General features: G+C 32.9%; 2 protein-coding genes across 2 annotated transcripts; both read right to left on the minus strand.

Annotated features, from left to right (window-relative positions):
• Positions 1-4,873: 4,873 nt before the first annotated feature.
• On the minus strand, positions 4,874-11,729 carry LOC115440361 (glucose dehydrogenase [FAD, quinone]). Its single transcript, XM_030164625.2, has 4 exons — positions 11,641-11,729; positions 7,963-8,099; positions 7,010-7,143; positions 4,874-6,834 (listed from the first exon to the last, which is right to left on the minus strand). The coding sequence occupies exons 1-4, from the start codon at positions 11,646-11,648 to the stop codon at positions 5,260-5,262; spliced, it is 1,854 nt and encodes a 617-aa protein (XP_030020485.2). The 5' UTR covers positions 11,649-11,729; the 3' UTR covers positions 4,874-5,259.
• A 6,583-nt stretch (positions 11,730-18,312) lies between these two features.
• LOC115440358 (glucose dehydrogenase [FAD, quinone]) lies at positions 18,313-21,841 on the minus strand. The gene is made up of 4 exons (XM_030164622.2): positions 21,834-21,841; positions 20,678-20,820; positions 20,019-20,152; positions 18,313-19,861 (listed from the first exon to the last, which is right to left on the minus strand). The coding sequence occupies exons 1-4, from the start codon at positions 21,839-21,841 to the stop codon at positions 19,175-19,177; spliced, it is 972 nt and encodes a 323-aa protein (XP_030020482.2). The 3' UTR covers positions 18,313-19,174.
• Positions 21,842-23,679: the final 1,838 nt, after the last annotated feature.

The raw sequence follows: 23,679 nt of genomic DNA on the forward strand, positions 1-23,679 counted from the left end.
AACAAACAAAGAAGCGAAACAGACAAAAAAACACTTAAACTATGTTTGTCGCAAAAAAGGCACCAACTCAGCAATATGCTGACAGTGATGCCAGCGTTGATCTTCCGTTGGGCCTTTTGTTATTATTTATTTATTTACGCCCGAAATTAATAACCAATCCTAATCCAATGTATGCTATCTAAGACTGATAATTCATTTGTTTTTATGGATAAAGCATGCCAATAACCAATCCATAGATTGAGTAAGCTATCTCTGACAATAATCGATCTTTGAGAGGACGGATTGCAGATCATAGATTACCCTCTGTTTGAAAATAACAGTTTACGCTTGCCAATACTCTATCTACCCGTTTTGACATTTGATTTGATTGTTGTAAACAATCGCATTTTCCAATCGGACCAATTTCTCAGTTTACTCCATATGTTTTGAATATCGCTTACACTGATTTTGAGGGAAACGAAAAGGCAATGGAAATATCCATATTCTCTAGTGACAGTGACGACAGTGATTTGGAGGGACTAGCGATACTGATAGTACAAATAGCTAAACTGAAAGTCGCGCTTCATCACGGGTATGATTTCACGTTTAGATTAGGCTTTCGAAATATGCTTGCCAATCATTGTTAGTTAAACTGATGCCGTATATCCGTGTTACTTCTATGTACAAGGTAAATAATTTTTGACATTATTTACAAAAAATATTGTACCTACCGAACTATTAGATAGATACTAACAAGGGGCCATTGCATCGTTTTTTTAAGAATTATGGTGTTTCTCCATTCCATCAACTTTTGCTCAGGAATAGGAAATATTTATATTGTCCTTTTCAGGATACTTGGTACATGGAAGCGTCACTTCCCTGTGATTGCATTGACATTGCGTTTATCTTTACCTAAAGTTCAAGCAATAATAATTGCAACTGCAGTTTTGCACAATATTTGTCGGAATCACAGGTTAGAGGAAATTCCAACCGAAGTGGAGTTATCAACTGCTGAATGAGAACAATATAGAGAATCAAGATGTTGGAGAAAGAACAGCAAAATAACTTCTTTACTTAGTAAAATAAAATACCTTTGCAATCACTGTTATTTAGTTTTATTGATTATCTACATTTGTAATTCAAAGTAACAATTATTACAAATTAACATAGTTTTATTAGTTAAAAGTTAATATCATAGAAACAGGCAACATTTCCATAGATTATCTATACTATAATTATATAAAGCTGAAGAGTACGTTTGTTTATTTGTTTGTGTGAACGAACTGATCTCAGGAACTTCCGGTTCGAATTGAAAAATTCTTTTAGTGTTGGATAGCCCATTTATTGAGGATGGCTATTATAGGGTATATATCATCACACCATGACCAATGGGACCAAAAACGGGTAAAATTGATTACTTCTGAGAGCTTCTGTTTCGTGCGCTGCGTAAACGGTTAAAGTTATGCGACAATTATGTATAACGGAATTGTAATTTGTTCCATAACACTGGATAATGTGTACAGAGTCTAATTATTATTATATGGCACCGAGTTTACTGCGTACTTCATACTAAAAACTAAATCCTTTAAAGATTTATTAATATATTATTATTATGAACAATGTTATTAAACTTCAGTGTCAAAATATGTTAGCAACCACGTTATTCACGTTCCATTTCAACTCATTAAATAGTTTGTACCTTAAATATGACATGTACTAATTATTACATGTTATTAATTATGACATGTATTAATTATTAATTATTTCTTTTGAGGGCTAAAATGCATAAAATATTTTTTTTTTACTCCAAGTCTTATTTTTAGCAATTGGACAAATATTTAAACGAATAGTTTGTATGGATAATACAAAAAGTATTTTTTTTACGAATGGAATATCCTACATAAAATGGAATGGTCAGGAGGGAACACATCTGGAAAGGATTGCCAGCGATCTATCGTTGAAGGCAAGCAAGGATAGTCGAGTTAAGATATTGGCATGCCGGTAGGAGAGCAATCGAAAGATAGTCGGCAATCTAAGATAGGTTTCTGTCTTGGATAGCAGATACATTATTAATTTCGGGCGTTAAGGAACTCCAACAAAGGATACACGGCATATAATAATAATATTTGTTATTAATACTATTTAGATATATAAGTAGAAACTTAAAACAGAAAAAAAGAATAAAACATTTATTATTAAGTTTTAGCATTAAATCCGCCTGAATAACATGTGTGCAAAGTGTAAATAAATAAAACAATAATATAAGACAACGAGCAGATGCCGTTAAATGTTGCACCAGACACACGACGCGTGGCGTCAACGAACAATGAATATTTTGTTTTCAAAATGAATATGACAATGGCTTCAACTAAATTAACTAACAACTGTTTTAACTAAACCTAAACTTATCATTTAATTTAAAATAGTTGAAAGCATCAACTAATGCCTAACTGATCCGATGAGATATATTTATTCAAGAGAAATTATCAACATTGACGTACTAATATTTTATTTTACAATTACTATGGCAATGGCTTCAATTAAATTGTTAAATTAAGCAACAATCGATTACAGGTTGTTTTAAACTAAACCTTAAATTAATTAATTAATTTAAAATAGTTTTAAGCAACAAACAACTTATGCCTGACTGAATCGACAAGATATAATTTTTCAAGAGAAATAATCAATTTTGATATACTACGATATTAAAACACTCATGTGGCCAGAACTGAGTTTGAATCAAATAGGAAGCAGGGTATGTTTCGTCTCCTAATGCATTAGGAATGAAGTCTGAATTTATAGGGCTGAGTTAAATTTGTAACTAGTATTTTACTAGTGTGGATTTATACCCCATTTACAGAGCTAGGTTTGAGTTATGTTTCGCTTGTTTGAATTAATAATGAAAGTATTTAGGTACTTACGTCTTTATGGCTACTATTTTGTGATAAAATGAATCCCTGTGAATGGGATATATGTCGTATGTCGCAATGTATAAAGTGTTTAATCGAATGCTGTATAAACGATTATTCTTATTTAATTTAAAACTGCTACATGCCATTTTAAACATTTTATTTATTCTACGCTGACGTTATTGTTCATTAACATATGAACAAATAAGTCTAAAAACATAATATGTAAAATAATAGTAAGATGAAAGTTCTTCAAATTAATTAATTCAGTAATTTCTCAATGTTTATATTTATTTAGATGTTACTTTTAATCAGCTTAAATAAGAATATATGACACTAGTTTTTGCCTGCGGCTCTGTTTGCGTGAAAATCTTTTTCTAGCATAAATATTTTCCCGGGATAAATAAGAAGTTTTTTTTTTTCATAAGGAAAATCCTCTTGGATCCCTGTCGTGCATATGCAAGGTAGACAGGGTATGCCGGATTAATACTGACTAAAAATCCCATGGTGGTCTCCATCAGCACTTTAGAATGACTCCGGAACCATAAGAAGCCTACAGTATTCCGGAGTAGTACACGCGAGAGCGTTCAGGAGAATGTCAATATTTATATAACATAATTTTGTATGTTTTTTGTGAGTTATATTTTTGTACTGAAACCAAGAAAAGTCACCGGATAAAATGTTTGCTACATGGTGAAAGGGCTGATTTGATGATTTTGGCATGGACATGCACGTGTAGTTACACCATTGAGTTCATATTACTGAATCTCGGTGAATTTACATTGCGTGGTATTTGCTATCACTAATTTTTAACTTACTGACACTATGATTGTTAACGTTTGTGAGATGTCTCCATTTCGTATGTTAATTTATAGTATATTCAGGGGAATGAATTACCGATTTATAATCAGCATATTTATGTAGGACATCGTCTATCCATGTGCAAAATTTCATCCAAATACGTTCAGCTGTCTCTGCGTCTACTTCTTATAAACATTCAAACATTTTCGTCAATATTCGCAATTATATTATAATATAATAAATAGTACTAATAATTATTAGTAATAAAAGATGCATAAAACACTCATTTCAGAAGATATTTTGTACACAGACCACGTCCATGACTTACCCGATATAAACAACTTTTTTATTCTTAAAGTACGCAATGAAAATTTTATTCCGGGAAATAATTACACATAAACAAAGCCAGGAGAAAACTAGTCTATAATATTAAAGATTTGACGACATTTTTGTCTGACGTAGGCGCCTTATCGCCTACGTCTTGATGTAATCATATTTCCTATTGTTTGCTCATAGTCTCCGAATAGGCGGCTGAAGCCATTGTCTGCTTACACAAAATAAAATATCCTTTATAACCGATGAAAAATAGACAATCTTTTTACGTGTATTTTTGAATGGTATACATATATCTACTGCTCCCATGGCATTGGCGTATTGTGAGCCTGGTCGCCAGGTTACCAAGTTCTCAGGTTCGATCCCCGAGGCAGAATATTATTGGGATTTGGGTTTTTCTGCTCAATATTAGCTCGGAGTCTGGAATCCTGGCCGATATACGGCAATAAGTTCGCCTGCTGTTATATTGGACCTAACTATTTGAACAAATGTGGGTGTGTTACCCTACTTGAATTTAGGAAAGGAAAATCCGGTGATGCTATATATGCACATATTAGCGCTAATCATTATATTACTCTAAAGGTATACATGGATATCGGCATTCAAATGATATACATGCTTAAATTTTAATATCGAATTCAAAAAAAGTTGGGAACAATCTGTTTTTAGAACTGATAGGACAACAAATACATATTCCTCCATACTTACGAATGCTGTAAATTAAATAAATAATTGTAATAAATAAACTAATGAAACGTTTCATTTATTTTAATTTATTTATATTTTATTTACAAATGTATTACATAAAACATTAAAATCATTCGCTGTATGATATGAAATTTTAAAAAATATAATTTAATGAACACATAAAATGTTTAATATTATGAAGATTCCATAATTTTATTACTCTTTTCAAAACGATTTTGTACACAGTTTCATTTGATTTTTAGAGCATAATTTTGTACTCCCAAATAACTTTTATTTTCTATATAAATGTATTTAAACGTAATTGATTCTCAGTAATAAACAAAATATGATATAACTCATACAGAAAAATACAATTGATTTATTGTATTAATGTAGGCAAGTTTCATTGGAATGATACAATTTATTTATCGCATCAAAATTTAATAAGTACTAACAATAAATGCAAATTAGGTGTAATTTTGGTCCACACAAGCAGCACCCGATCAGGAGAGTCACGCGTGTACCGACCAAACTTAAACTTGGAAATATTTTACTCTAACTCTCTATGGTATTGTTTGATCAAATCACTAGATCTTTCAGCGATCATGTACACTGTAGCCATAGGATTAGCGCTCAATTGACCAGGCATAACACCAGCGTCTATTACACGAAGATTATTTATTCCATGGACTTTTAAATCACTAGCTACCACTGAAGTGCTTGGGTCTGGTCCCATCCTGCAAGTACCAACATTGTGATAATCGGTTACGCCAGTGTGTAACGCGATACACTCCCAGTATTCGTCACTGTTCAACTCATAATCGTTGCAATCTTTCCAATTTATTCTTCCTAAGAATGCACCATTAGACTTGTAATATTTGGCATTTACTATTTCGGCAACTTTCTTCAAACCCTGTGCTATTTTCGGCAAATCTTCAGGTACACTATAGAAGTTTGAATCGAATAGTGGTTTATCTTTCGGATTATTACTCTTTAAGAATACAGAACCAGTTGATATGGGATGTAAGACTATTACTGTGAATACGTATAATGCGTATTTTTCATTTGGAACCACGAAGGAGTCTAAAACCTCTTGTTTATATCTATACTGAGCGGAGAGAGTGTCACGAAGTGTTGTTGAATTTTTCCAATATAGTGAGACTAAAACCTCGAATTCTGGATGAGTCTCTTCTGATAATGGGAAAAATGTTAATACGTCAGAAAAGGCACCTTGTGCCAAATACCCAGTACGATTATATAAATATTTTATGACATCAAAGTGAGCGTCTGCTTGATTCCTTTCACCGGGATAGTTAGAAAACACAGGCACGTTGATGGTTATATGATCCTCCATATTTTTTCCTACAGCAGGAGAATCGTAAATACATTCTATATTATGAGCCTCCAATTCTTCTTTAGGGCCCACACCAGACAACAATAGAAGCTGGGGAGAATTGATTGCTCCCGCACTAAGAATTACTTCACGTTTTGCGTAGAAAGTCTTCTTAACGCCTTTATGATCCACTTCAACTCCGTAAGCCGTTTTTGTTTCTTGGTTGATCATGATCTTCGTGGCTAATGCGTTTTTTATAATACTCAGATTTGGTCTGTTAACAACTTCAGGTGGTAGGTAAACTGTAGATGCGCTACGACGCCTTCCATTAGAAGCCGTTACAGTTGTTTTACCAGATCCGCCACCAGCTGTATTTATATCTAAGACGTTCGGGATACCGATCTCTTCCCAAGAACGGAAAATATTATCATTGATATATCCGTAACTATTATTAAATTTATTAACAATTACTGGGCCATCATGGCCGTAGTTCGCGCTGATAGTTGGATTGTTCAATAGTTCCTGGTTTTGTAAATTTTCTAGTTTATGGAAGTATTTTTCTACAACGCTTGGAGACCAGTCTAAGTTCCCTAGGTCGTACCACTTTTGGTAATCACTTTTGACGCCCCTTATATAAAACATAGCGTTTATACCCGTAGAACCACCAACCATTTTACCTCTCGGCAAATATGTGGAACCATCTTTGATAGCCTGACTTGTGTTTCGATTGTCAATGCTTTGATAATTCCAATCGTACTTAGTGCGGTAAAAATTCTTGCTGAAACCTGGGATCTGAAATATGAATTCGTTTTTGTTTATGAATGCTATCAATGATAATTGATATATTTTCAATTTATTATGAGATAGCTTTTGTTACCAATTATGGCCACAATTAACTTATACTGTTAAATCGTTCTTGCCATCTTAATACAGTGATAACATTTTAATTCACGAAGTAAATACTCACATAGCTTTCAACAGGAGGATCATCACCAGCTTCTATAAGAAGTATTTTCCAGTGGCGTATTTCACTAAGTCTATTGGCCAGTGGACATCCTGCGCCCCCAGCACCGATAATTATGAAGTCGAATTCTTCGAAATCTAGAATATTTAGCGTAGTAAGTAATACAGTGGAAACTATTAACTACTACACAACTATTTCTATTTCTGTTTCTATTAATAAACTAACTTTTGTTCGCGGCTCCGGCCGCGTCAAAAAGATTTTCAGAGATAAAAATCGTGCGTTATTATTTTACCGTAATAAAACAGAGCCTTTATTTTAGTTAGAGCTCTAGCTATACATCGGTGAAAACAGCATTCATTTCCATATAGTAGTATTTGCGCAATACGTTTACAAATATACACACAGATGAAAATTCTAAAATCTGTTTTTTGGTTTCTATTGCTCTAATATATACTCTCATATCAGTTTTTATTCAATATCTATAATATACAGATATCAACCTGTTACAATTATATTATAGGTTTAGGAAAAGATCCCAAACAGTGGATTTAGCAAGCTTAGCGTCTGATGCCTTGAGGTGAAAACCGTAGCGTAGAGGTGCTTTGTAGGAAATGTTGGATGGTGTTGCTATTCTTGGGCAAATTGTCATAATTTTAACCAAGCGGCTTTAATAACATAAAAGCACTAGCTTTGGCGCGTGGCTTGCCACGCATTTTAATACGTTCCCGCGAAAATTTTGACCACATCAAATAGATTTAGGGATAATGGTTCTAGACTTTGAATCTTTGAATGAATCTTCCGTATCATAAATAGTTTCAGAAATTACTTCTACATCTATTTATCGAACAATCATTGGCTATTCATATAAGTTATGTTTAAGGATATTTTTGATAGTCTTAATGCAATCATTGTTTTCGCAGAATAATATGTACTAAATCTAATAATAAAATAATTACCGCAGAGATAAGCCTCAGGGATAGTTGGAATATCTATAAAGCATTGCGCTGCTGTGAAGAATTGCAGGGCTGACGCGAAGGTCTGGGGTGCTACCCCAGTGGTGGGCGCGAGGCATGAAGACTCAAAGCAGTCGAACCTGGTGAAAAGCAAAAAACTTATTAGTATTTAAAACTTGGTAATTTTTTTTTACATTATATAGTATAATTTATCGTTTTGATTAAATTATTCTTATATATGTGTTATCTATTCTTATACATTATTATTATGTACGTATTTGTTATAGTTTGTCTGTCTTGTAGTCTACACTTCAACTGCCCATTCTTTTCCTTTCTTCTTGCTATGGTTGTCAGTGAGAAATTGCCTCGACCGGGAAGACTGCCAATAGTACTTATAATATACTTTTTTCTAATGAAAATGTATGTTAATGTAATATATAAGGATAAAAAAGTTATTACGAAATAATTGCTTATGTTTATACAAAACTCAAATATTAGATATTGCGACTTTACGTAATAACTGTCGAGAGAAAAGAGCCTGTATTCTTTCTCTGCATAAAAGTGACCCATGTTACATCAATCTAGCACACAGTTATGCCCATATGCGCGGGAGTAGTGCCTGTAAGCTTTCGCAGCTACTTGGAATACGTAAAGAAATGTTTTTAATTTGTAATAATTAAAGTAATTTTATAATAAAAAGTATGAAAAATAGTATTCTAAGAGAAAATTGTTATAACAGTTCATAGAAAATTATTATTTAATAATAATTTTGAAAGTAAAAAACAGTTAATAATTTTCCAACTTCAAACTGTGATAAAAGTGATTATTTACTTTAGCAAAACTTGTAATAAATATTGAAAAACTACTGCCTCGGTGGCGTAGTTGTATTTCATGCGCGGTACGGCAGCGCTCTGAGGTCCTGGGTTCGAATCCCGGGGTCGGGTAAAATGATATTTGGATTTTTCTGCTCAGTATCCGCCCGGAGTCTGGAATTTGTGTCCGATGTGGCGATAGGCTCGCCCCCTATCTCATCATGAGATGGAACACACTTGGCGAAAGGTGGATGCGCCCTGGTTGCGCCTCTACATAACCTTTCGGGGATAAATGCGTGATGTGTGTTTATTTGTTTTGAAAAACTACAAAATAATGGCAAAAGTAATTACTACAAACGCACATCTTTTGACAAAAATGGGTGAATATCACCGTATAAAACAAGTTTAAACATAAGTAAACTCATAACTTTTAACGTAATGAATTACACTTCATTTACTATCTCACTGTAGGTACAGTACTTTAACATTATAATTTGTTTATTACAAGTCAATTATTATTGTATTATCACTGATGCAATTACTTTTTATAACCAGAACATGGTATTTAATATCGTAAGAATATAAGTAAAATAATGATCAGGGCGGCCCAGAACCGGTCCCTGTGGCGCTCAATGCGGGAGGCCTATGTCCAGCAGTGGACGATTCCCGGCTGAAGTGATGATGATGATGATAACCCGGACTTAGTCACGTGTTTATTTGTTTCCAATAAAATGTACACACACTTGTGTGTAATAATATATTATATCATATAATATATATATATATCATATATTATAATCATAATCATAAAGCATAATCCTCCACCATTTTACGACTACAGCGTCGGAAAAGTTATATAAGCATATTACTATTAAAATGGGGTGAAATTCAATTTAAATTAACCATGGAAATAAGAAACAAAAAATAGAGAGGGAATTAAATTATTATTTATTAACGGTGTACAGTGTGCATTCGCCTACGTTTACAATTATATTTATTATTATAAAGGTAAACGTAATAAACTGATCAGTTGGTCGTATATAAAAATGTATGTGTGTCAAAAATAATGCTAATAATTTATACGAATGTGTCGAATTCATAGTCTAATTAATATTTAAAATAATTATAATATCGATTTTATAAGTACGTATAGTCAATCACAAAAGTAGGTGAACGCATGGAGAGAAAATAGTCTAGGCAATTAATTAATTACTAATTTATGCCTACATAGTTGGTAATGGTGTGCAGCATCAATTTTCCAAACCTTCTTATCATCAAAGTGATTAAATAAGGTGAATGAAGGTTACATTATAATACTCTTTAGCCATTAACACGCCCAACATGCTCACGTGCCGTTTGAATTTGTGTTCGGGCAAATAGGTTATTTCGTAAAGAAGTACATTATAAAATTGAATACTATTTGCTAAGTATGATTCGTTAGTTTTACAAAAACATAATTTGAAACAAATTAATCTATTTTCTAGTATGCATTAAGACAGTGCTTTTCATAAAAGCAAATTATTCATTCTAAATAGGTCTTCAACGCCAGCATATTCACCTCCTTAACCAGTTCCCTAAGACAATCACGAGAATGAAAACTGTAAATAGCTCTGATTACGCGTTTCTGTAAGCTAAAAATAGTGTGCAGGCAGCAGAACCTCACAGAAGAATTCAATATGACTTTATGCTATGAATGCTATGTTAGTAATATTTTAATTGCTTTGAATGGCGAGACGAGCTTGTCGTTCGCCTAATGGTAAGCGACACGACCGCCCGTAAACAGTAGAAACACCATCCAACACCTTGAATTACAAAGTATTGTTTTGTATTCCATTGCGCTGGCCACACTAAGGCATGAAATATTATTAAGTATTATTAATAAGTCTTATTATGTCCAGTAGCTGTCTTATTTTCGTTATAGCAAAAAAATTGGAACTTAATTTACAAAAAAATCTCTGTATATGGGGTCTCCATTGCAATTTACTATCGACTGAAACTCCAAAGAGCACGAGCAAGAGCTCTTGCTCTTCGTCTTCGTCGTCAAGGGTACTAGTACTAACTTATTTTCATCTAAATTAATATTTAACCAGTTTTTATGATTCAGTAGCGAGAATCGGACACGTTTAGTTTTTGCCGCATTTAATAGTAAATTGGTAGCAAGAAATCTAATTAAGTGCTTTTTTTTCCTCCACAAGATTATGTTCCCATCCATTTAATTTAAAAATTAACGATGCCTTTAGCGAATAATACTACATCTGCCATGTTGTTAAAGATGTTATACAGGTCATTAATCTAGACTAAAAATAAGAATGGACCCAAAAGAGATCATTTGGAAACCACAATCCTAACTGCGGACCCTGCAGAGGAGAAAAAGAGAAGTATTGTATTGATCAACTGTCGATGCTAATGGCGTTTAACTTAAGAAAAAAGATAATATGTACGTCTTATTACGGAGTTTTATATATTTTTTATCTACTGACCATCGATTAATTATATGTACATTTTTTTGTTTGCCTATGTACCCACTCAGTATTCAAAATTGTTTAATTGATTTTAGCACAGAATATACCGCAAATAAATTAATTTGAAAATAATAATTTTTCTTGCATAATTATTCGAATGAACATGATCAACTAAGTATATTATATTTTAAATGTTTATAATTTTCTACCATATTATAAATGGTGCGACTAGATCACCAAAACTCGTAATTCGTAATGGCTGTCTTCTTTTTACATATCCAGCGATGCGTAACAAATATTTTTGAATTCTTATTATTCAATGCGTTCCTTTTTTAAAAAAATCTTTAATTATAATTATAAATAATAAAAAAATGTTCTAATAATAAAATTGCATAAAAAATACTCACCCGCCCATTTCAGTGTATTTTCAGGCGATATACTCTAACAATACTGGCGGCGAAACTGCATGTTCGAGTAAAGTCAACGCGTTATGAAACCTAATGTTTGCTTCAAGAGGCGTTATTTTACTTTTTGTCTTTTAATGTTTCATCATTGCCACAGTGATGGGAAAAAATTATCGATAGATTATATTTTATTTTTATAATTCAGTTTTTTTTTTATTTTAAGGATTATATTTGATAAAATAAAAATGTAATATTTATTTTCCCTTCCTTAATTTTTTTTAAAATAAAGTCAGCTGTTGTGTCTGTCTGTCTAAACGCAAAAAACTCATAAATTACCAAACGATTACGATGAAATATGGTATGGAGATGGTTTGAGACGCTGGAAAGGATATAAGCTGCTTTTTATGCCGGGAAACTATATAGCGGGGCTTTCATCCCGAATAAACTATTCAAATCGGGCAAAGCTACGAGCAAAAGTTAGTCAAAAATAAAATTATTTTATCACACATCAGATAAAAAAGCGCTTCAAAGGTACTATGTACCTTGTTTTCCTATAAAATCTTAAAAAATAGTAATTTTGGACATAACATTATACACAATAAGTATTAGTACGTATACACATAGCGACAGATGTCTTTCATCTAAGTTATAATAGTAAAGTAAAAAAATATAAATATTTTTTTAAGGTTACATGCTTCAAAAAGTGATAAGAACTCGTAACTAATTACAAATAACAAAAAAAATATATATTGCCTGACTACGAAATATAAGTAATAAAATTTAATTAATTTGTCAAGGTCTTAGAAAACAGCAAATGCAGTAAAACAGATGGTGATAACCCAATTGGAACCATAACGACCTGCCTAGATTAATGTTGTAGCTTCGAACCTCTCAGACTTTCCCTCTGTTTTTTCGAAGTTATGTATATATTAATAATGTTACTTATCTGACGCTATACGGTGAGTATATTAATACTGTGGTTTAATTTGGTGTTTTATATAATCATTTTAAAGGCGTTTATTAATCTGTCGACTGTTTACACACGTACACGTTTCACTCATACACTTTTTTATTTACGTTTTTCGATTATCAGATTTCATTCAATGCTCAGATTTGGCCTCTGTAACCTCTACGTTACAAAAGCAATAATTAATTTGACATACAATGATTCATTATTTGCAAAGAAATAAAACACAATTACGAAAAAACATTAGTAAGTACAATGATTTTATTTATAATTATATTGAAAGAATTTAAAAAACCTTAGTTTGTCTTCTTATCGTGAATGAAATGTAATGTGATAGATAGCGTGGTACATGTTTTAAACATTTAAACGTAAAAATATTATTTTATCCAACATAATTTTTTTTTACGGAATTGGTAGTTACAAAAGTGCATAATATTAGAATTTTATGAAAAAATACTTAATTTCTTCTTTTTTCTTCCATTATTTACAACTTATCGACATTATCGATAGAATAGAAGTTAAGTGTCTCACCGCACTATATATTGTCACACTTGTCTACTTAAAATTAAAATAACGTATTCACATGACAAGATAGCTAATTAGAAATTGCTTTTAATATTGGCAATGATAATAAATTAGTTAAAAAAAATTCAAGATAACGTAAAAATATTAATTTCAAAATTAAATATTTTCTTTTTTTTGGTTATTTTATGTTCGATCGTCATCATGATTATCAGCCGCAGGATGTCCACTGCTGAACAAGGGCCTCCCCCAAAGATTATCGACCTATTGGAAGCGGCCCGCATCCAACGACATCCTGGAGAGGCATCCTTTTGGACTGCTCGATGCCTTAACCTAATCGCAGCGACAGGCTATCGGTATTATGAATGACGAAGACGTATTAAAAAGTTTGAAGCCATTGCAGCTGTCGAAACATCACCTCAATCAGTGTGTTCTACTGTCTGTATTACGGTGAATGCTCTGAAGAATTGTTTAATATTTCCTATCCTGTCCTTTCCTTAACAAAACCATGTGTAATTTGCGAAACCACAGTTTCGGAGTCTCTGCCATCCCGACTTAATCCAAAAGGTTTAGTAATTCATACTTCTGTCGCACCATTAAGCTGAAAGAGTTAAATACGGGTACCCTTCTTCCTACAACTTGGGGTTCTTTAAGCGGAGAGTGAAGAAGCAGTTAGGCAGACCGGCATAACTGTGCCGACCCGGGATTCGAACCCATGACCTTAGCGCGGCAGCCTCTTGCTGCGTACGCATTACAACTACGCCACCAAAACGGTGAAGTTAGTCGAAAGTTATGGTAACCGCGTACCTATGAGTGGAATTTTGCACGTTGTATAATTGGAAATTATTGTTTGCCAATCGGTTTCTACTCAGTGACTTTAACATATGGCTTGAGTAATAAAAGCATTATTAAATTTGGCCACGTAACTATAATGAGCCCTTACATTTAATTTTCAATGTGAAGGTTCAATGGCATGCACAGAAATTACATTGTTAAATCATTATGATTGCCTTTATATTATATACAAGGGGCCCTATTAATAGGCATTTTAATATATAGCCAGTGTATATAATAATATCTTCACAATGTATTGTGTAAGACAAAGCGCAATGAAACTTACGTAAACGAAACAGATTTTTATTAGGACGGTAGATCGAGAACAGGTCGGGTCGCACTACCTTCGACTCCTTTATAAATATTTCTATACTAAATTATAAATTATAGGTACGTATATACCAATACCATTAGTCAGTAACGGTGTATCAGGTTAATTTGGTGTAAAGTGAGCTCCACCGTCTTTAAATATCCAAAAATACAAACATCAATGCGTCTTTCTATAATAATCAAGAATATACAATTAAGAATGCAGTCGATCGCCAGTGTCCTTTAGGGTGGCTTTAAAGTTAATCAAGTAAGGTAAATCCATATAAAAGAAAGGCGCAGCTGACGCGCAGCACAGCGCCAAACTAAAGGCTCTCTTAGGTCCTTTCTTGTAGTTTGGTTAGTGTTGTGACAAAAATTATGGATTTACCGCGTTATCTCTACGCTGCTACCACGATGCAGCTCCGCAGCTAGTTTGAAATAGGTCTTAGCCTAGCGACGCGTCGCCCTCTAGCCAATAAGGTTACAAAAAGTTAAAGTCAAGTTTTTTTAACGACAAAGTGACCCCTCTGCACCTGATGTTTAGTTAGTGGAGTACAAAAGAATGTCAACTGACGAGAGATGATTACCCTTCAGCAGTCGACACAATAATGCTGGCCTATTACAACAGGACTTGGTTTTACTTACAAGTTCTTATGCAGGCTTTTGGCTAGTTTTCAGGATAAAATGTAATCTAGCGTTTAAGGATATTGGATTAGTTGGTGAAAAAAAATTGGTCCAGAATAGTAGTTTCAAAGACTATAGTATCTCAAACGATTTTGTAATATATTATTAAAGTAAAATAAAGTAAGTATTAAAGTAAAGGAGAAAACTGTCCGTCTGATGGTAACCGACGATCTGTTACGCAATGCGGATATGCTGTATATTGTCTCATTTCGTCCTATTCAGTTACTATATCGTAGTCGGGTTTCAGACTTTTTTTTTTACTAATTTATTTTTATGGTGCCTTACGAAAATGCTCTAAAACGATACGCAATTATTCATTGTTAATATTCAATTGTTAATAGATACTTTGTAATATAAAACTGATCATATTTATTAATACCACCATCTGTCCATAAAAAATAGATTTTAGGCTGAATGGCATTACAACCGCGCTGCTTTTAGGAAAAATTTAAATTTTATAAAACATAAAAACATGTAGTCTATAACCATCTCAAAATAAAGACGAATCTAAATACATCTCATTTGTCAAAATCAGCGCACTAGGAGTGACACTAGAGCGCAACATAAACTGAACACATAATATTATGTATTACAATTTTATTCAACATACTATGTGATGATTATAATATAAAAAATATTTGAGTGAAATGAAACCAAAATTTGTATTTTTTTATGTTTTTTTTTTTTTTAATTTCAACCGTTTCTTTCAGTTAGAAAAAGCTAGTCATCAAACAATTTAATTCTATTTTAATGTGTATTATGTTCATTTTTATTATTTTTAATTAAATGCAAGCTGTTTAAATAACACTTGTCTATATAAAATAATTTGACAACGGTTGCAAAAGTCGTTTAAATAACTTTTACATTAGTAATGCAAGCCACGTATAAATGGATCACTTATAGAAAAAAAAAATACTTTTTAAAAAAAAACTGAAGTACGAGAGCCACTCACTTTATGATAAGCGACCCAACCGTCTGCACGCAACCATATTAGAGCCACGATACCGGTTTAACAAACGTCATGGGATTACGGTCTGAAACATGGTTTGGACATATTTGATGGTCAAATTCGTCACACTGAATTTTGGCTGACATGTTAGGAAAACGGTCCTAACACGAAGAGGAGTTTTTGCCTTTACTCAACATAGGAAAAACTTTTTTTTTCTACTTTCCTTTAGAATGACTTTTCAATATAGCTTCGGCTTTAGTGTCTTGAAACCTACGATACTAAAGATGCCAACTTTCTCTTGGGCAAACATAAAATTTCATACAGTATCATAAAAACACCTGTGTTTAAACTTATTTGTAAGCATGTCATAAAACCTTTGTTCCAATTGGTCAGTTTTTGAGATATACCGAAAAAATGTGATTAGGATCGTTTGTTGAAAACGGCTGTAAGTATACCATATAATTTGGTGCTAAGTAGCAATACTACCTCGTTAGCCATTGTAAAAATTTACAGGATATTATGATAATTAAATAATTTCGAAATTATGAATGATGCGTAGTGCTGTGATCTCAGACTAGATGCCTTTCTACAATCGTTAACTCCAATAGAAAACAAACAACCGTGGTAGGCCTCTTATTTGTGAGTCCGCCTGGGTAGGTTGGTACCTACCAATACCGTACCGTACCGAAATGTCTATTTCTGCCGCCAAGCAACAGTGTGTAGTCATTGTAGTGTTCCGGTTTGAAGAATATCGTAGCGAGTGTAACTACTGGACATAATGACTCTTAACATCTCACGTCTCGGGATGGCGGGCGCAGTGGAATACCAAACAGTATTTTATATCTCAAGGTGATGGATGGTGTTTCTACTGTTTATGGGCAGACGTATAGCTTACCATCAGACGAACGGCAAGCTCTTCTTGTAATTCAAAGCAATAAAAAAAACTATGGAAAGGCATCATACTGCGCACGAAGCTGTGTGTAGTGCCTTCTAAATTAATATTTTAGGCTGTTTATGGTCATTGGGTAGTCTTGACGTTTGTGCTAACAGCTTGCTAGAGTACAAAGCATTATATAAAGTTACACTTGCTTTTAAATTTATTTAGCTTTTGCTCTCCGCGCAGATAATAAAACAATCCCTAAAAAAATTCAAATAATTCGAATCAAAGTAAAGGTAATTAAAAATAGCGTTTCATTTTATTCATCTAATTATTTTTAGAGTCGGTTTAGTACTAGATTATCAGAAACAAACTTTAACTATTCGTAACCCCGAGTAGGACGTAGTACCTATACGATTACCAGTTTTTAATTATTTCTTTGCATTAATTGTCACGTGTATTTGAAATGTTATGTTATCACGTACGCACATACAATATATTTATTCACATCGACTTTTAAATGTGGTGATAAAATCGTACATTAAATTAATTCAAAATTCATTTAATCATCGTCTAAAAAACATGCGAAGGTAAATATATTGTGTTTTGCGTAAAATAATTATAAAAAGTGTACAAGCTGTAACAAATACCAGATAATTATAGTACACTGAACTAATACTGTGAAATAGAATTTAAATGCGTTCAGAAATATATATAATTTTGGTAAAACTCATACACTACTGCCTTCATAAAGAGAAGTAAGGATTCGGAGAAGGATGCGGAGAATTGCGGGTTAGTAAAAAGATTAGGATTGCGTCCATAGTTGCAAAGAGAAGTTGAAATATGAATTTTAAATATTGGCATTGTTCAAACATCTTTTAACTTAAAACTTGCAATCAACAGCACTATTTATCGCTGATTTTCAGACACAACTATTTTAAACCAATCTAATATAATAATAATAATATCAGCCCTGTATTATATACTTGCCTACTGCTGAGCACGGGCCTCCTATACTACTGAGAGGGATTAGGCCTTAGTCCACCACGCTGGCCTAGTGCGGATTTGTAGACTTTATACACCTTCGAAATTCCTATAGAGAACTTCTTAGATGTGCAGGTTTCCTCACGATGTTTACCTTCACCGTTAAAGCGAACAATAAATTCATAAAGAATACACACATAATTTTAGAAAAGTCAGAGGTGTGTGCCCTTGGGATTTGAACCTGCGGACATTCGTCTTGGCAGACCGTTCCACACCCAACTAGCCTATCGCTGCTTTTTAAACCAATCTATCCAGTGAAAACTACTATAGGCTAGTTAAGTGTTTTCAATGAAACATATAAACAGCGAAGCGGAAAAACGTAGAGTAGCGATGGAATATTTTCCAAAATTTATTTATAAGTAAGAAGATTCACATTTTGTATTGTAGTACTTATATAATTGTAAGATATACAAATGACAATATTTTATATAAATTATGGAACACTCCAAACTTCTTGACATTCCTATATCTTGTTATAAAATTCTTTAATCAAATCGCAAATTCTTTCTGCTATCATGTATACTCCTGCCATAGGATTTGCGCTCAATTGATAAGGCATAATACTAGCATCAACCACACGAAGATTTGTAGTTCCATGAACTATCAAATTGCTTGTCACCACGGATGTTTCGGGATTTGGTCCCATTCTACAAGTACCTACATTGTGGTAGTCGGAAACACCGATGTTTAATGTGATACATCTCCAATATTCGTCACTAGTTAACTCATAACCTTCACAATCTGGCCAATTGATTCTTCCTATAAACGCATTTATAGATTTAAAGTGTTTTGTATTAACAATTTCAATAGCTTTCTGTATTCCACGAACGAGGGTTTCCAAATCCTCGGGTTCGTCAAAGAAATTTGGATTGATTATTGGCGCATCTTTAGGGTTATTAGATCTTAAAGTCACTAAACCTTTTGATATTGCATGTAACGACATTACTGTAAATATGTATAATGCATGTTGTTCATTGGGTTTTACGAAAGAATCTAAAATTTGTTTCTTATATTTATACTGTGAAGCCAGACCATTACGCAATGATAATGAATTTTTCCAATGAAGTGATCCAAAAAGTTCTATTTCTGGATAGGTTCCATTTTCAAAATCAGGCAATAGGGACACAAGGTTTAAAAGTCCGCCTTGTGCAAGGGTTCCGGACCTATCATATAAATATCTCATAGTTTGAAAATAGTTTTCAGCTTCGTTTAATTCACCTGGATAATCTGCAAAAATGGGAATGTTGACGGTGATGTGATCTTCCATATTTCGTCCTACTGCAGGTGAATCGATAATGGACTTAATATTTAGGGCTTTTAGTTTTTTCTTGGGTCCTATTCCAGATAACAATTATAACTGAGCAGAATTTATTGCTCCTGCACTAATAATAACTTCACGTTTTGCGAAGAATGTCCTACTACGGCCATTGTGATCTACTTTAACACCATATGCCCGTCCTGTTTTTGGAGTCACCAAAATTTTTGTACACAGTGCATGTTTTAATATTTTTAAATTTGGCCGGCTTACTACATCAGGAGTAAGGTACGCTGTAACAGCGCTATTTCGATAACCCTTGGACGCTGTAACCATCCTGGGAGATGCTCCGAACCCAGCTGTATTAACGTCAGCTACAGTTTTGATGCCTATCTCTTCCCACGCAGCTAATAGTTCATCATTATAAATATCGTAAGTGTTATTGAAATTACTGAGGACTAGAGGTCCATCGTGTCCGTAATAGGCATTCACTGCGGCGTAATTCAATAATTGTTCATCTTGCAAACTTTCTACTTTTTTGAAATACTCGTAAGCAATATCTGCATTCCAGTCTTCGTTGCCCAACTCATTCCACTTGTCAAAATCGTGTCTATTTCCCCTTATATAAACCATGCCGCCTAAATTAGAACTACCGCCTAACATTTTGCCTCTTGGCAGATATATAGAACTATTTATAAGTCCACTACTTGATCTTCCATTATCAATACCGTAATAATTCCAATCGTATTCGGTGGCATACATGCTTTTAGTTGATCCTGGGATCTGAAAAAAATAGCATCATAGTCAGATTTAATAAAGTTTGTATCATCTGGCAACTGACTCTATCCATTTAGTACTTAGTATTATACAGAGAAGTTTGCATTTTTATGGGAATCTACATATTAATCATGTCATTAGTTTATGTGCAAAATAATCTTACGTAGCTTTCCACAGGGGGATCCCCACCAGCTTCCAGTAGTAGTATTTTCCACTTAGTAATTTCACTAAGTCTGCTTGCTACTACGCAACCAGCTGTCCCAGCTCCGACTATTATAAAGTCAAAGGTTTCTTTTTCTGGAATTTTTGGGCATACATCAGTGAATTATCCTATTATCCTACCGTCTTTTTTATCCAATAAAAACTCGGCAGAACATTTTACTGGCTTCTAGAACTTCATTTTGTTCTCGAAAAAATATACTGGGTTTTTACGATCGGTCGTCTGTTTCATGTTAATTGTCAACCACCGTTAAGATCTTACTTAATTATCATGCTTGCACTATAATAAAATTGTAATATGATAAATAATTAATATCTGTACTTTAAAATATTGAATAAAAATGTATATGGGAAATCTTTATTAGAGAAACAGAAGCTAAAACATTTTTTTTAATAATTTTTGTCTGTCTATCTGTATGTTGCAAAACTACTTTATCGAATTGAATGCAGTCGTCACCAATGTATTACCAGAGGTCTAACTTAAAATATAGGCTCCATTTCATCCCCAGAAAATATAAAGCGGGATTTTTATTATACCGGAAAATCTTTATTACTCGGGCGAACCCGCGAGCCAAAGCTAGTATAATATAAAATAATAAGTACCACAGACTTTAGCTTCTGGTATTTGTGGTACATCTGCCAAAACACATTGTGTTGCAGCAATAAATTGCAGCGCTGAGGCGAAGGTTTCCGCAGCAACCCCGACTGTCGGTGACAGGCACGCAGCATCGAAGCAACCGTAAGAACTGACAACAATGAAGGTAGATTAATTATCAATTAGGAATATGCCATACGGAAAAACGTTTTTGTTCAAAGTTCATAAAATTGAGCTACGAAAAAAACAACTGTTCGTTATTTTGAAAACTTAATTGTAATGGCAAAAATTTGACTGCTAAATCACTTTCGTTGTTAAAAATATTTTATATTTATTGTACACAGATATTTATGTAGATTCCCGGAAGTAAAAGTATAGGATGTGATCTTGACGCTAAAGTATAGCTAACTAAATGTAAACACAATAAAATGTATTTCCCAAAGAACTATTTTTTTACGGGAACGACAAAGTGAATACACTGCACTTGATGGTAAGTGGAGTGGGGTTCAATAGAATGTCGATTGATGAGAGCTGATTACCCCTCGGCAGTCGACATAATTATGCAGGTCTGTTGGAACCGAATACACACGGGCTGATTCAAGAACGCGAGACACTTACATGGGCCAGTATGGTGGGTTTTAACACCTTGTATACGGTGATCGCTCTTCGAGCGAATATAAAATATATTGTATCACCACCAAAGCAATTAATTTAAGCAATATGTACATAAGCATGATATTCTGATTGATAACCAGTCAAAGATTGTAAGTCATGGAAATGTAAAGAAATTCGGCAAACACCGCGTGACCTAGCAAAGGTCTAGCTTCTGCAATGGCTAAATAGGTGGATGAAAGACTTAGATTTTGTTGTATCTCAGAAGTGTTATAAATTAATTTATACATAAGTACATTTAATACAATTTTATACTAATACGAGTCTTGTATATACTTTACCAGTGTCGGGAACCTCCTCCTGTATTTGAAGATATAACAGACTGTAGTGTAGTTGGAAATGGAACGGACTATAGAAATTTATATATATCACAGCTTTTGAGAGTCCTTTACTTGTTTTCTCATTAACATCTAAATATAGATTTTGTTTACGTAAATATAGTATTAAAATAAGTTCTAATAAGGTCTAAGTTAGTAAAAGACCAGTACTCACTTGCTCATGTTGGTGTTGATTAAAACCTTCAGGCCTTAGTAAAGACATGCTCTAGATTACACGCTGTGAGCCCGTCTGCATATTCGGTTAATTTAAAAATGTACTAATTTAATTTTAAAAGCAGTTTTTGTAAGCATATTTGTATCTGCTCTACTATTCACATATAGAAATAAAACGAACTGTTGTATATATACAGCGTGTCCCAAAAAAATTATATTATGATAGAAAAGGCCCATGTATTTTTATAATAAAAAGTACATTCCAGTTGAGTTAAATATCTAAGATTTAAATATTATACCTTTAAACTTTATATTTAAATAAATAAAACAAACTACCTAGTTATGCAATGTGTATTTTGTCCCATCATGTGATAGGATAAGATAGAATGTGATAGGAGGCGAGCCTATTGCCATGTCGGGCACAAATTCTAAATTTCAACCAGAAAAACTTAATATTACTTTGATTATATAAAAAATTGGACATCCTAAGATTCTTTTATTATCATTTGGCACTTTAATTAGGGTTTTAGAAGAAATAAAAATTCTTATTAAAATACTATTGAATACTTAAGAGCTTTACATGAAACGACTTAATTTTATATTGTTTAATTATTAAGAAAAATCTTGTTATATCTACCTAATTACAATCGAGACACAAAATCTTTTATTGTATTAATTAAAGTAGAAATAAAGTAAATTTATACATATTAATGAAAGTTTTGGCTGTATCTTTTTTTTTCTATGTGACGATTTTTTTCTGTATTTAATAAAAATATTATTTATTTCCAATCAATAAAACAACCGGCTAAACATTAAATAATCTGTATTTTGGAGCCACATTGTTCTTAAGATAGTGGCTGAATTAATAAAACCGTTGAATCGTATTACAAAACCTTTAAATAATTTTACTCATTTAAACGGCTCCTACTTAAAAGATAAATATAAAGACGAATTAAGTAATTTACTCCTTTTATTAATTAATTAAAAAATACCAAACAACGATTGTAGATCTCACTAAAGGAGGTAGTGTATTACTCCTTCTAAGTCAAAAACTAAAGTTTCAAGTGTTTACACCCAATATTTACTATAAACTTTTGGAGTAAACATTGGGCTTCTTGCAATTTGGTAAAGATATTTGTTTTCGTCTATTAAGCGTTATATTCAATAATTTCTGGCATAAAATTTCGTATTACTATATTATTTTAGAATAGGCAAGTTTTTAATATAGCCGGCCACCTAGATTATTCACAATTCTTATTTCACCACAAATGCTGAAACTTCGACTTAAAAAGGTAAAATCGTTATTGATACTGCTGATTCTTTTTTAAATATACAAAGCCGAACTGGTGATCTCATCAACAATAATTAATTTGTATACAAATTGTCACTACTGCTGTTTTTTTTATTTTACATAGCGGATCTGGTGATCTTATCAACAATAATTAATTTATATAAAAATCATCACAGTATTTACTAAATAACATCGTCCGTAACCATACATTACAGCTGCAATATATTTCAGGTTAGTTTTTGCTCGGGACTTCGCCTGCGAAAAGATGGTATCATTGTGCACTCTCACGGATAAAATTTAGGATGTCTTTTTCTGTAGTAGAGTCAGAGTCATGCTGTAGACTAATTGTTTACAGAAATAATGGGTCATCTTGAGCAAGCTATTACAACTTTACCATTACCATTGTCCCACAAAAAACAGCGTGAAGTACGCATTTGATGTGTTTCGTACGGTAAATGAAATTTCTGAAGGCCCAAAAATATAACCCTTTATCGGCCATTTTTTTCCCGAGACGCATCTATTTACAAATAATTTAACGTACTATTATATTATAGAT

Source organism: Manduca sexta, chromosome 19, assembly GCF_014839805.1.
Source record: "Manduca sexta isolate Smith_Timp_Sample1 chromosome 19, JHU_Msex_v1.0, whole genome shotgun sequence".
Taxonomy (NCBI): domain Eukaryota; kingdom Metazoa; phylum Arthropoda; class Insecta; order Lepidoptera; family Sphingidae; genus Manduca; species Manduca sexta.

Coding starts and splice junctions, on each gene's coding strand:
- LOC115440361 (XM_030164625.2), bottom strand. Junction 7,144..7,962: donor CCCTGAGGCTTATCTCTGCG/GTAATTATTTTA, acceptor TAAATATTCTAG/ATTTCGAAGAATTCGACTTC. Junction 6,835..7,009: donor ATCCTCCTGTTGAAAGCTAT/GTGAGTATTTAC, acceptor TTCATATTTCAG/ATCCCAGGTTTCAGCAAGAA.
- LOC115440358 (XM_030164622.2), bottom strand. Junction 20,153..20,677: donor ACCAGAAGCTAAAGTCTGTG/GTACTTATTATT, acceptor CAAAAATTCCAG/AAAAAGAAACCTTTGACTTT. Junction 19,862..20,018: donor ATCCCCCTGTGGAAAGCTAC/GTAAGATTATTT, acceptor TATTTTTTTCAG/ATCCCAGGATCAACTAAAAG.